Raw genomic sequence first — 13,835 nt, 5'->3', positions numbered from 1 at the left:
CGCCTGGCTCCATCGAATTACGATCTCCCCATTAGGTCGTATCCTACAACTGGTTCTCTCCAGCATCTTCTCTCTTCATCCCACACCGAATAAAGGACCCAGCTCACATTCCAAAGCATCCGTTATCTCTTAACCATAACCCAAACACTGCTTCTACAGAAAGACCATGACGTTAGCAGTGACACCTTTCCCAGGGGATTACAGTCACATTGGTTTCCAATGGGGCAACAGTAGAGTAAGCTCTGTCAAGAGTCTCATTACCAATTCTGGTCCACAAAAGTTGCAAATAAAAAAGCTTTTACTACACCTCAGAATAAGCAGCTCTCTCTGTAACATCGTCACATATTGTTTTCCTTCAGTAATCCTTACTTAATTAGACTGAGGGCATTGCAAAGGAGGGATTTGGCTATGGCTGCCAACCCAATTGTTAGGGAGAAATCTATATCTTATTGTCCCACAGTCTTGTGTGACTAAAAATAAAAAACTGACAAAATGCATTGTTTCTTTAGCACAAGCTTCATCCATCCTGAGTTTAATGTTGGCCTTAACTGTTAAATAATGGCAGTGGGTCACTGTGTTGTCTCTGATAAAATGACTTGATATGAGAGGGGAGAAAACATAGACATAGTCATAGTCATAGTCATAGTCATAGTCATACTTTATTGATCTGGGGGGAAATTGGTTTTCGTTACAGTTGCACCATAAATAATAAATAGTAATAAAACCATAAATAGTTAAATAGTAATATGTAAATTATGCCAGTAAATTATGAAATAAGTCCAGGACCAGCCTATTGGCTCAGGGTGTCTGACCCTCTAAGGGAGGAGTTGTAAAGTTTGATGGCCACAGGCAGGAATGACTTCCTATGACGCTCTGTGTTGCATCTCGGTGGAATGAGTCTCTGGCTGAATGTACTCCTGTGCCCAACCAGTACATTATGTAGTGGATGGGAGACATTGATCAAGATGGCATGCAACTTAGACAGCATCCTCTTTTCAGACACCACCGTGAGAGAGTCCAGTTCCATCCCCACAACATCACTGGCCTTATGAATGAGTTTGTTGATTCTGTTGGTGTCTGCTACCCTCAGCCTGCTGCCCCAGCACACAACAGCAAACATGATAGCACTGGCCACCACAGACTCGTAGAACATCCTCAGCATCGTCTGGCAGATGTTAAAGGACCTCACTCTCCTCAGGAAATAGAGACAGCTCTGACCCTTCTTGGAGACAGCCTCAGTGTTCTTTGGCCAGTCCAGTTTATTGTCAATTTGTATCCCCAGGTATTTGTAATCCTCCACCATGTCCACACTGACCCCCTGGATGGAAACAGGGGTCACCGGTACCTTAGCTCTCCTCAGGTCTACCACCAGCTCCTTAGTCTTTTTCACATCAAACTGCAGATAATTCTACTCACACCATGTGACAAAGTTTCCTACCGTAGTCCTGTACTCAGCCTCATCTCCTTTGCTGATGCATCCAATTATGGCAGAGTCATCCGAAAACTTCTGAAGATGACAAGACTCTGTGCAGTAGTTGAAGTCCGAGGTGTAAATAAAAATGCATCTCCACTCCATGGGAATCAATAAGACATGGGGGGGGGGGTTTGTCACAGAAAATCATGACATGAATAGTTTTCCTGGAATGTAATTCTTCTGTATGTTAAAGCTGAGAACTGTTGCTACAGATTAAACTTTCATGTTACACTATTATGAAGTTATAGCACATGATTTACCTCTCCAACAGATTGCACAGTGTCTGCACACTGAGATAACTGAAATACATTTTACCCTTACATATACGTACACTACCTTGAGAATTCTTTCATTGATGGACACATTAGAACATATTTTGGGTAATGAGTATCCCTCTTAATGGTGATAATAACTGGAAGGCGGAAAGGATGCTGGAAGGATGATTTAGCAGGAAGAACAAAAGAAATAATAAGAGTAAGTCATTTAGCTCCTAAAAAGAGCACCCATTATTCTAGGGTGAGGTCCAAAGAATCAGCTGTTCCTTCTCTGTTTGAGGGGAGAAACGTCTCCTCACCTCAAACTCTTTAGCCTTCAGCAGAAAGCAGCTGATTGGGCAATCGAGGTCAGGTGACCGAGCAGTTTGATTGGGCAATCAAAAATTGAAAAGCTCAAACAAATAAAAAGAGTTGTAGCTCAAGCAGAGCGACCAGTGAGTGAGTGGGCCAGTGAAGGAGTGGAGCTTTGAGGCTTTGGCTCGAGAGGTTTTGGCAGTTGGATTGTGCAATCAAGTTAATCAAGATTTGAATAGGTCAGACTCAGCAGAAAGCAGTTGATTGGTCAATCAAGATTTGAATAGTTGACGATCTTTTACCTTTTATATCAAACCCGACTACCTCCTTACCCTCAATGTTTTCACTTTTAGTCAGCTCATTATAGGAAGGATGCGGAAGCTATGGAGAGGATGCAGAGGAGATTTACCAGGATGTTGCCTGGATTGGAAAACAAGTTTTATGAGGCAAGATTAGCAGAGCTGGGACTTTTCTCTTTGGAGCACAGAAGGATGAGAGGGGACTTGATAGAAGTCTACAAGATTATGAGAGGCATAGATAGGGTGGGTAGCCAGTACCTGTTTCCCAGGGCATGAATAGCAAACACCAGAGGGCATATGTACAGAGTTAAGGGAGGGAAGTTTAGGGGAGACATCAGGGGTAAGTTTTTTACACAGAGGTTTGTGGGTGCCTGGAATGACTTGCCAGGGATGGTGGTGGAAGCTAAAACATTAGGGGTATTTAAGAGCCTCTTGGACAGGCACATGGATGAAAGAAAAATACAGGGTTACAAGGTAGTGTGGGTTTAGTACTTTTTTTTAGGAATATATGGGTCAGCACAGCATCGAGGGCTGAAAGGCCTGTACTGTGCTGTAGTGTTCTAGTGTCTAGTGTCTAGAAATTCATTTGTTCAATTCCAAAATAAGGGCTGGACCTGCAGCACGAAGTTGTGCACACAATTGAGGACACATCTAATATGCCAAAGAAGGATGTTATGGATGAAATGGGAGGTGAGGTGTCACTAAAGAGATAGTGATGAACAAACTAGAGGGTTTGAAGGTAGATAAGTCCCCTGATCCTGATGGGATGCATCCCAGGGCGCTGAAGGAATTGGCGGAGGTTATAGTAGACGCATTGGTAATCATTTGTCAAAAGTCTCTGGACTCTGGGCAGATCCCGGCGGATTGGAAGACAGCAAATGTCTTACCACTTTTTAAAAAAGGATGTAGGCAAAAGATGGGCAACTATAGGCCAGTTAGCTTAACATCTGTAATCGGGAAAATGCTTGAAGCTGTCATTAAGGAAGAAATAACGAAAAATTTAGAAAGAAGTGGCTCCATTAGACAGATGCAGCATGGATTCAGAAAGGGCAGGTCCTGTTTGACAAATTTACTGGAGTTCTTTGAGGACATAATGAGTGCAGTGGATAGAGGGGAACAGGTGGATGTCGTATAAGGCGTTCGATAAGGTGCCGCACAAGAGACTTATAAATATGACACGGATGCATGGAGTCGGAGGAAGTGTCATGGATAGTGGATTGGTTAACCAATAGAAGGCGGAGAGTTGGTATAAATGGGTGTTTCTCCGGTTGGCAGTTAGTGGTGAGTGGGGTGCCGCAGGGGTTGGTGCTGGACCCGCAGCTGTTTACCACTTACATTGATGATTTGGAAGAGGGGACTGAGTGTAGCATAGCAAAATTTGCTGATGACACTAAACTGAGTGGAAAAGCAAATTGTACAGAGGATGTGGAGAGTCTGCAGAGGGATATATATAGGTTAAGTGAGTTGGCCAAGGTCTGGCAGATGGAATACAACGTTGGTAAATGCGAGATCATCCACTTTGGAAGGAATAATAGAAGAGCAGATTATTATTTAAATGATGAAAGATTGCAGCATGCTGTTATTCAGAGGGACTTGGGAGTGCTTGTGCATGAATCGCAAAAAGTTGGCTTGCAGGTACAACAGGTTATTACGAAGGCAAACGGAATGTTGGCCTTCATTGCTAGAAGGATTGAATTCAAGAGCAGGAAGGTCATGCTGCAACTATACAGGGTACTGGTGAGGCCGGAGTACTGGAGTACTGTGTGTAGTTCTGGTCTCCATACTGGAGGAAGGATGTACTGGCTTTGAAGGCAGTGCAGAGGAGGTACACCAGGTTGATTCCAGGGATGAAGGGAGATTGGGTCACCTGGGATTATACTCTCTGGAGTATTGGGTCACCTGGGACTATACTCTCTGGAATTCAAAAGAATGAGAGGGGGTCTTATAGAAGCACACAAAATTTTGAAAGGGATGGATAAGATAGAAGTAGGAAAGTTATTTCCATTGGTAGGTGAGACTAGAACTAGGGGACATTGCCTCAAGATTCAGGGCAGAAGATTTAGGATGGAGATGAGGAGAAACTGTTTTTCCCAGAGAGTGGTGAATCTGTGGAATTCTCTGCCCAGGGAAGCAGTTGAGGCTTCTTCACTAAATATTTTTTAAGATACAGTTAGATAGATTTTTACATAGTAGGGGAATTATGGGTTATGGAGAAAAGGCAGGTAGATGGAGCTGAGTTTACGGACAGATCAGCCATGATCTTATTGAATGACAGGGCAGGCTCGATGGGCCGGATGGCCTACTCCTGCTTCTATTTCTTATGTTCTTATGTTCACTTCTATGACTCTTGTTATGTATCAGGAAACTTGATTCTTGATATTTTAGTAGGATTTTATCTTGCCCTAAAACCCTTCCAGGATGCTGGAACGTCCAAAATGACATTAACAGTGACGCAACACCCATAATGTATCTGCAGTATGATTTTCAACTTTCTAGTCAGTTCAAATGTTATTTACTCACAGAAAAATCTAGTTTTATTAACTGCATTTTCTGCCAAACTATGCTGTTTATAAAGCCAACATTCAATCTGTGTCTTAAAGAACAGATTTCAATCTGTTTAGTGCACAAAGTATTTGATGTATTTTCCTGGACCTCGCTAAAAGATTCACCAATCACAGTGTTTCCATCTGTTTAAAGGTCAATTTAAAGCAGCTTGTAGTATCATGTATGAAAGGCGATGTGAGCTCGCACAAGTGCTTGTTTTTACACTGATCACTGGGAAGGGTGTCAGATCTTAAAGGGGCACTGCCCACAACAGTCACCGAATGTAAAAGGCTGCTCTCAGGATGAAGGAAATGAGGTGGAAGGAATGTGTAATAATTGCACCAAAGAGCTCCAGTTTTTGAGGATTTAAATGTGACTTGAGATACCATTAGCTGCACAAATGACTCTGCAAAAATACTCTGTGCACAAAGGTGTCTGGGCCAGTTTCCTGATATTAATTGAAAATGATCCATATCTTGACTAACATTGCTTTTATGTGTGATCTGTGCTTGAAAAATCGAGTCAGAGAATCCAGTTTTGATCTTTCAGTCCTCGGACAAATTAATAATACGAAGAAATCAAAAATACGAGGAAGTCTGCAGATGCTGGAAATCCAGAGCAACACACACAAAATGCGGGAGGAACTCAACAGGTCGGGCAGCATCTATGGAAATAACTAAACAGTTAATGTTTCGAGCCAAGACCCTTCTTCAGGAGTAAGAAGGAAGGGGGAGGATGCCTGAATAAAAAGGTGGGGGAAGGGAAAGATGCTAGCTGAAAGGTGATTGGCGAAGCCTTGTGGGTAGGAAAGGTAAAGGGCTGGAGAAGAAGGAATCTGATAGGAAAGGGGAGTGAACCGTAGGAGAAAGGGAAGGAGGAGGGGACCCAGGGGGAAGTAATTGGCAAGTGAGAAGTAAAAGGTCAGAGTGAGGAACAGAGGAAAGTTGGGCGACTGGTGGTGGGGGGGAAATTAGTTTACCAGAAGGAGAAATCGATGTTCATGCCATCAGGTTGGAGGCTACCCAGATGGAATATAAGGTGTTGCTCCTCCACCCTGAGGGTGGCCTCATCTTGGCACCAAAGGAGGCCATGGATTGACAAGTCGGAATGGGAATGGGAATCGGAATTAAAATATTTGGCCACCAGGAAGTCCCACTTGTGGTGGATGGTGCGGAGGTGTTTAGCCTGACAAAGGGGCCTAGATTACTTTGCCTGTGGAAGTTGGAGTCATGGTCAGTGTCGGTTCCCCAGCCTCAGAACCACTGCTGTTGATCTTTGACAGTTTGCTACTCACTATTGCAAAAGCGAAGTCGTACAAATCCCATAACACTTTGAGAAGACCCCCAGTGCACAGCAGTACATGTGGGCAGGTGCTGTAACTGCTGCCCCACAGCGCTGGACAGCAGAGTTCAATTCCGATCTCAGATGCTGTCTGTATCCAGCTTGTGGCTGTACGCTCAAACTTCCTCCCACATCCCATCTACATGCAGGTCGGCAGATTGTAAACTGCCGTTCAATCCCCAGTACGTAGGTGAGGACTAGAATCTTGGATGGGATGATAAAACCATAATCATAGGGACAGAATTAGGCCATTCGGCCCATCAGATTTGCTCTGTGATGGCTGATGATGAGGATGGGAGGAGAATAAATAAAAGGGATTGATGCTGGATTAGTATAAGTGGGTGGTCACTGGACTCAGTGGGCAGGATTAGTATAGAACATAGAAACATAGAAAAGCTACAGCACAATACAGGCCCTTCGGCCCACAAAGCTGTGCCGAACGTGTCCTTACCTTAGAAATTACCTAGGGTTACCCATAGCCCTCTATTTTTCTGAGCTTCATGTACCTGTCCAAGAGTCTCTTAAAAGTCCCCATCGTTTCTGCCTCCACCACCGTTACCGGCCACTCATTCCGTGCACTCATCACTCTCTGTGTAAAAAAATTACCCCTGACATCTCCTCTGCACCTACTTCCAAGCACCTTAAACCTGTGCCCTCTTATGCCAGCCATTTCAACCCTGGGAAAAAGCCTCTGACTATCCACACAATCAATGCCTCTCATCATCTTATACACCTCTATCAGGTCACCTCTCATCCTCCATTACTCCAAGAAGAAAAGGCTGAGTTCACTCAACCTATTCTCATAAGGCATGCTCCCCAATCCAGGCAACATCCTTGTAAATCTCCTCTGCACCCTTTCTATGGCTTCCACATCCTTCCTGTAGTGAGGTGACCAGAATTAAGCACAGTACTCCAAATGGGGTCTGACCAGGGTCCTATATGGCTGCAACATTACCTCTTGACTCTTAAACTCAGTCCCATGGTTGATGAAGGCCAATGCACGGTATGCCCTCTTAACCACAGAGTCAACCTGCGCAGCAGCTTTGAGTGTCCGATGGACTCAAACCCCAAGATCCCTCTGATACCTCCTTACTGCCAAGGGTCTTACCACTAATACTATCTTCTGTCATCATATTTGACCTACCAAAATGAACCACTTCACACTTATCTGGGTTGAACTCCATCTGCCACTTCTCAGCCCAGTTTCATCCTATCAATGTCCTGCTGTAACCTCTGACAGCCCTCCACACTATCCACAATATTTCCAACCTTTGTGTCATCAGCAAATTTACTAACCCATCCCTCTACTTCTTCATCCAGGTCATTTATAAAAATCATGAAGAGAAGGGGTTCCAGAACAGATCCCTGAGGCACACCACTGGTGACTGACCCCCATACAGAATATGACCCGTCTACAACCACTCATTGCCTTCTGTGGGCAAGCCAGTTCTGGATCTACAAAGAAATGTCCCCTTAGATCCCATGCCTCCTTACTTTCTCAATAAGCCTTGCATGGAGCACCTTGTCAAATGCCTTGCTGAAATCCATATACACTACATCTATGGCTCTACCTTCATCAATGTCTTTAGTCACATCCTCAAAAAATTCAATCAGGCTCGTAAGGCACAAGCTACCTTTGACAAAGTCATGCTGACTATTCCTAATCATATTATGCCTCTCCAAATGTACATAAATCCTGCCTCTCAGGATCTTCTCCGTCAACTTACCAACCACTGAAGTAAGACTCACTTGCCTATCTTTAATCCTTTTATAAGGTAACAACATCCGCAACCCTCCAATTCTCCGGAATCTCTCCCAACCCCACTGATGATGCAAAGATCATCGCCAGAGGCTCAGCAATCTCCTGCCTTGCCTCCCACAATAGCCTGGGGTACATCTCGTCCGGTCCCGGTGACTTATCCAACTTGATGCTTTCCAAAAGCTCCTGCACTCCTCTTTCTTAATATAAACATGCTCAAGCCTTTCTGTCCGCTGTAAGTCATCCCTACAATCGCCAAGATCTTTTTCCGTAGTGAATACAGAAGCAAAGTACTCATTAAGTATCTCTGCTATCTCCTCTGGTTCCATACACGCTTTTCCACTGTCACACTTGATTGGTCCTATTCTCTCACGTCTTATCCTCTTGCTCTTCACATACTTATAGAATGCCTTGTGGTTTTCCTTAATCCTGTCCACCAAGGCCACCTCATGGCCCCTTCTGGCTCTCCTAATTTCATTCTTAAACTCCTTTCTGTTAGCCTTATAATCTTCTAGATCTCTATCATTACCTAGTTTTTTGAAACTTTCATTAGCTCTTCTTTTCTTCTTGACTAGATTTTCAACAGCCTTTGTATACCATGGATCTTGTACCCTACCATCCTTTCCCTATCTTATTGGAATGTACCTATGCAGAACTCCACGCAAATATCCCCTAAACATTTGCCACATTTCTTCCGTACATTTCCTTGAGAACATCTGTTCCCAATTTATGCTTCCAAGTTCCCACCTGATAGTCTCATATTTCCTCTTACTCCAATTAAACGCTTTCCTAACTTGTCTGTTCCTATCCCTCTCCAATGTTATGGTACAGGATATAGAATTGTGATCACAATCTCCAAAATGCTCTCCTACTGAGAGATCTGACACCTGACCAGGTTCATTTCCCAATACCAGATCAAGTACAGCCTCTCCTCTTGCAGGCTTATCTACATATTGTGTCAAGAAACCTTCCTGAACACACCTAGCAAGCCCCACTCCATCTAAACCCCTTACTCTACGGAGATACCAATCGATATTTGGGAAATTAAAATCTCCCATTGTGATAGCCCTGCTATTATTACACCTTTCCAGAATCTGCCTCCCTATCTGCTCCTTGATATCCCTGTTACTATTGGGTGGTCTATAAAAAACACCCAGTAGAGTTATTGACCCCTTCCTCTTCCTAACTTCCACCCACAAAGATTCCACAGACAATCCCACCATGTCTTCCTCCTTTTCTGCAGCCATGTCACTATCTCTGATCAACAGTGCCACACCCCCACTGCTTTTGCCTCCCTCCCTGTCCTTTCTGAAACATTTAAAGCCTGGCACTCAAAGTAACCATTCCTGCCCCTGAACCATCCAAGTCTCTGTAATGGCCACAACATCACAGCTCCAAGTGCTGATCCACACTCTAAGCTCATCCGCTTTGTTCATAATACTCCTTGCATTAAAATAGACACATCTCAAACCATCGGTCTGAGTGTGTCCCTTCTCTATCACTTGCCTATCCTCCCTCTTGCACTGTCTACAAACTTTCTCTATTTGTGTCATGGTCTGGATCAGAGTCCCTTTAAATTTAGTTTGTTTATGTTACAATCCGGACTGTTGATTCCCTGTTTTCCCGTGTCCCTCGACTTTGGTGATTAGAGGCAATTAACACTCAGCTGAACCGGTAGTTTATAGTCTCCAGCTTTCAGCCGTTCGGTGCGGGAGCGTCTGCAAAGTCATGGTGTGCCAATGTCACCTGGCCGGAGCAAGACTAGTCTCCGCCCGAAGCGAGTGCCAGTAATTTGCCTTTCCTTACCGGAGCAACCCTGTCCAGTTACCTCGCTGAAGCGAGCCTGCAAAGTTTGCTCATCAAGGTGGGTCCGTCAGTTAACCCGCCGGAGAGAATCAAGAGCCGCTGTCTACTGTTCCCGGGCCGAGTCGAGAGCTCGGCACTACCCAGAGGTTCCAAGCACCATATCCTGGCTCCGGCGGCATCCAAGTATCACGTTCACGTCTTGGCTCCAGTGGCATCCAAGTACCATGTCCACGTCCTGGCTCCAGCAGCATCCAAGTACCTTGTCAAGTCCTGAACCTGGTGGCTTCCCAGGTCTGAGTCTAGTCCTGGCCCTGGCGGTCTGTGATTCCTGTCCTACCCCCTTGTCTGAATCCCTTCTCTGCCCCTCTCACCTCTAGCCCTCATCTGCAGCCCCCGCCTGCACCTCAGTCTAGTTCCATCACCGGAGCTAGATAGGTACTGTCTGGTGTTCATTCATGTTGGTCTTGTCTTGTCTTGTCCTCGCCTCCATGGGGTAAGTCTGGCTGTCTTGCCGTTGCCTCACAGGGAGTTATGTCTTGTCCTGTCCTCACCTCCGTGGGGTAAGTCAGGCTGTCTTGCCGTTGCCCCGCGGGGAGTCATGTCTTGTCTTGTCTTGTCCTCGCCTCCGTGGGGTAAGTCAGGCCGTCTTGCCGTTGCCCCGCGGAGGGTCATGATTCCCAGCCCTATGTCCTGTACCCAAGGAGGGGTCCCGGCTCTCTGTTCTGTGTGCGAATCCCGGCCCTATGTCCCATACCCAAGGAGGGGTCCCGGCTCTCTGTTCTGCGTGCGAGTCCCAGCCTTATGTCCCATACCCAAGGAGGGGTCCCGGCTCTCTGTTCTGTGTGCGAATCCCGGCCCTATGTCCCATACCCAAGGAGGGGTCCCGGCTCTCTGTTCTGCGTGCGAGTCCCAGCCCTATGTCCTGTACGCAAGGAGGGGTCCAACTCTCTGTTCTGTGTATGTGGCCATGATTCCATGTACCTGCTCTCCCGAGACCGAGGCTCTGTTTTCCATGTTCCTCCTCTCCCTACCCCATGTCATGTCCAGGCCCGGTTCTGGGGTCTGAGCCCGAGGCAAGACCCAGGTACTGGGCCCTTGCCCAGTTCTGGGTTCGGAGTCCATACCCTAACCTCTTCATGTCTTCTCTAGTTCTGGGAGCCGATTCTGAGTCCAAGCCCAGACCCTTGGTCCCAGCCTAGTCGTAGTCCTGAGTCCTTATCCTGTTGGCTATTCCTGCTTCTTTCTTGCTCTCCTGGTATCGTACAATAAACTAAACCTAAGTAACCTCAAAAGATGTGTCTTGCATTTGGGTCCACCCTTGCTCCCAAAGCCCCAACCATTGTGACAATTTGTGAGCAAACTGCTCCTTCCTCCATCTCTTCAGTTTGTTTCCCACCCCCCAGCAATTCTAGTTTAAACTCTGCCCAATAGCCTTAGCAAACTTCCCTGCCAGGATGTTGGTCCCCCTCGGATTCAAGTGCAACCCGTCCTTTTTGTACAGGTCACACCTGCCCCAGAAGAGATCCCAATGATCTAGAAATTTGAATCCCTGCCCCCTGCTCCAATCCCTCAGCCAGGCATTTATCCTCCACCTCACTCTATTCCTATACCCACTGTCATGTGGCACAGGCAGTAATCCCGAGATCACTACCTTTGTGGTCCTGCCTCTCAACTTCCTTCCTAACTTCCTGTAGTCTGCTTTCAGGACCTCCTCCCTTTTCCTGCCTATGTCGTTGGTACCAATATGTACCACAACCTCTGGCTGTTCACCTTCAGGATATCATGGACACGATCAGACGGGTGGTCACTGGACTCAGTGGGCAGGATTAGTATAAATGGATGGTCACTGGAATCAGTGGGCAGAATGGGCTGGTTCTCTCTATGACTAATATTTTCTTCAAAATCAAAACAGCGTTATGTGTCTCCCTAATGCTGTTTTAGAAAGCTGTAAAACACTTATGTTATCCCACCAGTCTATTTCTGTTAAGCATTCAACACCAGCTGCACTCTTCCAACTACGGGAAAGTGAGAATTTCTTGGAAAAAATCATTATTTCAAAAAAATATTGATTTCTCCTTCTGGTGTACAACCCCCCTTCCCCTATTCCCCACTCTGACCTTTCACCTCTTCTCACCTGCCTATCACTTCCCCCTGGGTCCCTTCCTCCTTCACTTTCTCCTATGGTCCACTCTCCTCTCCTATCAGATTTTTTTCTTCTCCAGACCATGACCTTTCCCACCCACCTGGCTTCACCTATCACCTTCCAGCTAGCCTCTTTCCCTTCCCCCCACCTTTCTATTCTGGCACCTTCCCCCTTCCTTCTCAGTCCTGAAGAGGGGTCTTGGCCCGAAACATCGACAGTTTACTCTTGTCCATAGATGCTGCCTGATCTGTTGAGTTTCTCCAGTGTTTTGTGAAGATTTCTTGGAAGAACCTGTATCCAGTTTCTTCAAAGGGCAATATTTGTGTTCTCATTGAAAGGCAGAAACAGACAAACAATCTGTAAGGTTAACCTAGGTGAACAACATTTGAACAGGGGATGTACTTTGTAAGGCTACCAAGTGTAAGGTGCTGGAGAGAGAGATCAAATAAAAGCAGTTGACTGGTGAGCCCTCAGAGGTTCTGAGGAACAAAGGGTCTCTGATGTATTAGCCCAAGTACCCCTGAAGGTGGTAAACATAGAAACATAGAAACATAGAAAATAGGTGCAGGAGTAGGCCATTCAGCCCTTCGAGCCTGCACCGCCATTCAGTACGATCATGGCTGATCATCCAACTCAGAACCCTGTACTTGCCTTCTCTCCATACCCCCGATCCCTTTAGCCACAAGGGCCTTATCTAACTCCCTCTTAAATATAGCCAATGAACTGGCCTCAACTGTTTCCTGTGGCAGAGAATTCCACAGATTCACCACTCTCTGTGTGAAGAAGTTTTTCCTAATCTCGGTCCTAAAAGGCTTCCCCTTTATCCTCAATCTGTGACCCCTCGTTCTGGAATTCCCCAACATCAGGAACAATCTTCCTACATCTAACCTGTCCAATCCCTTTAGGATTTTAGGTCCTAGTTTTGAGAATTTTATGTCTTGTGGTGTCGCTTGGCTGAGCCACCAAACTTCTCTTGGATTTCTTCTGAATAAACTCTGTTCACTGCCTTTACATCAGAGTCTCTGGTAGCACAGGCAGGCAAAGTGCTGAAGAAAGCACACAGGATACACCCTCTCACATTCCTCCACTACCAGGTTTAGCTCCCAGTAGACCAAGCCGTGGGGCTGGCTGTGAGCCAGTGTTCTCGTGTTGCTGCAGGAATGTTAAAGGGCTCCTAACGCTGGTACGCTTGGACTTGCAATTGCTACAGATAAACACAGAGCTGTCAGAAAATCAAAATAAAGGGTGATGGGGAAAGAGATTGGAAATTCCATTGCTTCTAACTCATTTAATATTAGTCTAACTAGTCCATTTTATTTTTGGATAAAACACAAGAAACTCCATGCACCTTGCCATTTAGGATCATATACACAGTCAAAATGATTCTTCATGTTTAACCGGGAAGAACTGAAATGCAATTCTTGCTACTTAAATCAACTCAACTTGACCCATTCAATGTCCTCATCAGGATCTGGTGGGTATGCACCAGCAGCAATCACGTTTCAAGTGGCACCATTGTCCCGACCTGTAATTGATGCTGAAGCCTCTCCTCCTCCAAAGTCTTTGTGATGGTGGACACCTCCTCCAGTGCTTTGAGCAGCTGTATGCTGGGATCGGCCTGCTGCAGCAGGATTGCGCTCTGCCGATTCACCTCCTTCTGCTTAACCAGCATCTGAAACAAGATCAGAATACAATAAAAAATTCCAGAAAGGAGAAGCCTCTCCTACACACTTCTGCTACTACCACTCTTACCTTGACATTTCTCCTCATTGCAAAACCACACCAGGTAATCATCAATCTAATACCAACAGTTACACATAGAAGTGCCCCGCCAATTTCACAGTGGCTGCTATTTGATTGGAAAATAATCACTTGTTCAATCCATCTGAGGGACAAATTA

The 13,835-nt window shown here is 45.6% G+C and overlaps 1 protein-coding gene across 1 annotated transcript in view; it reads right to left on the bottom strand.

The window, feature by feature from the left end:
• The window catches only part of shtn3 (shootin 3), a 209,511-nt gene that overhangs the window by 35,611 nt on the left and 160,065 nt on the right, over nucleotides 1-13,835 (bottom strand). The window contains exon 9 of the mRNA XM_063053651.1: nucleotides 13,461-13,607. Coding sequence (XP_062909721.1) covers nucleotides 13,461-13,607 — 147 coding nt within the window. The remainder of the gene's footprint in view (nucleotides 1-13,460; nucleotides 13,608-13,835) is intronic.

The sequence above is a fragment of the Mobula hypostoma genome, chromosome 7 (genome assembly GCF_963921235.1).
Source record: "Mobula hypostoma chromosome 7, sMobHyp1.1, whole genome shotgun sequence".
NCBI classification, from domain to species: domain Eukaryota; kingdom Metazoa; phylum Chordata; class Chondrichthyes; order Myliobatiformes; family Myliobatidae; genus Mobula; species Mobula hypostoma.
Note: the sequence above shows the minus strand (reverse complement) of the source record. Positions and strands in the feature narration are given on the sequence as shown.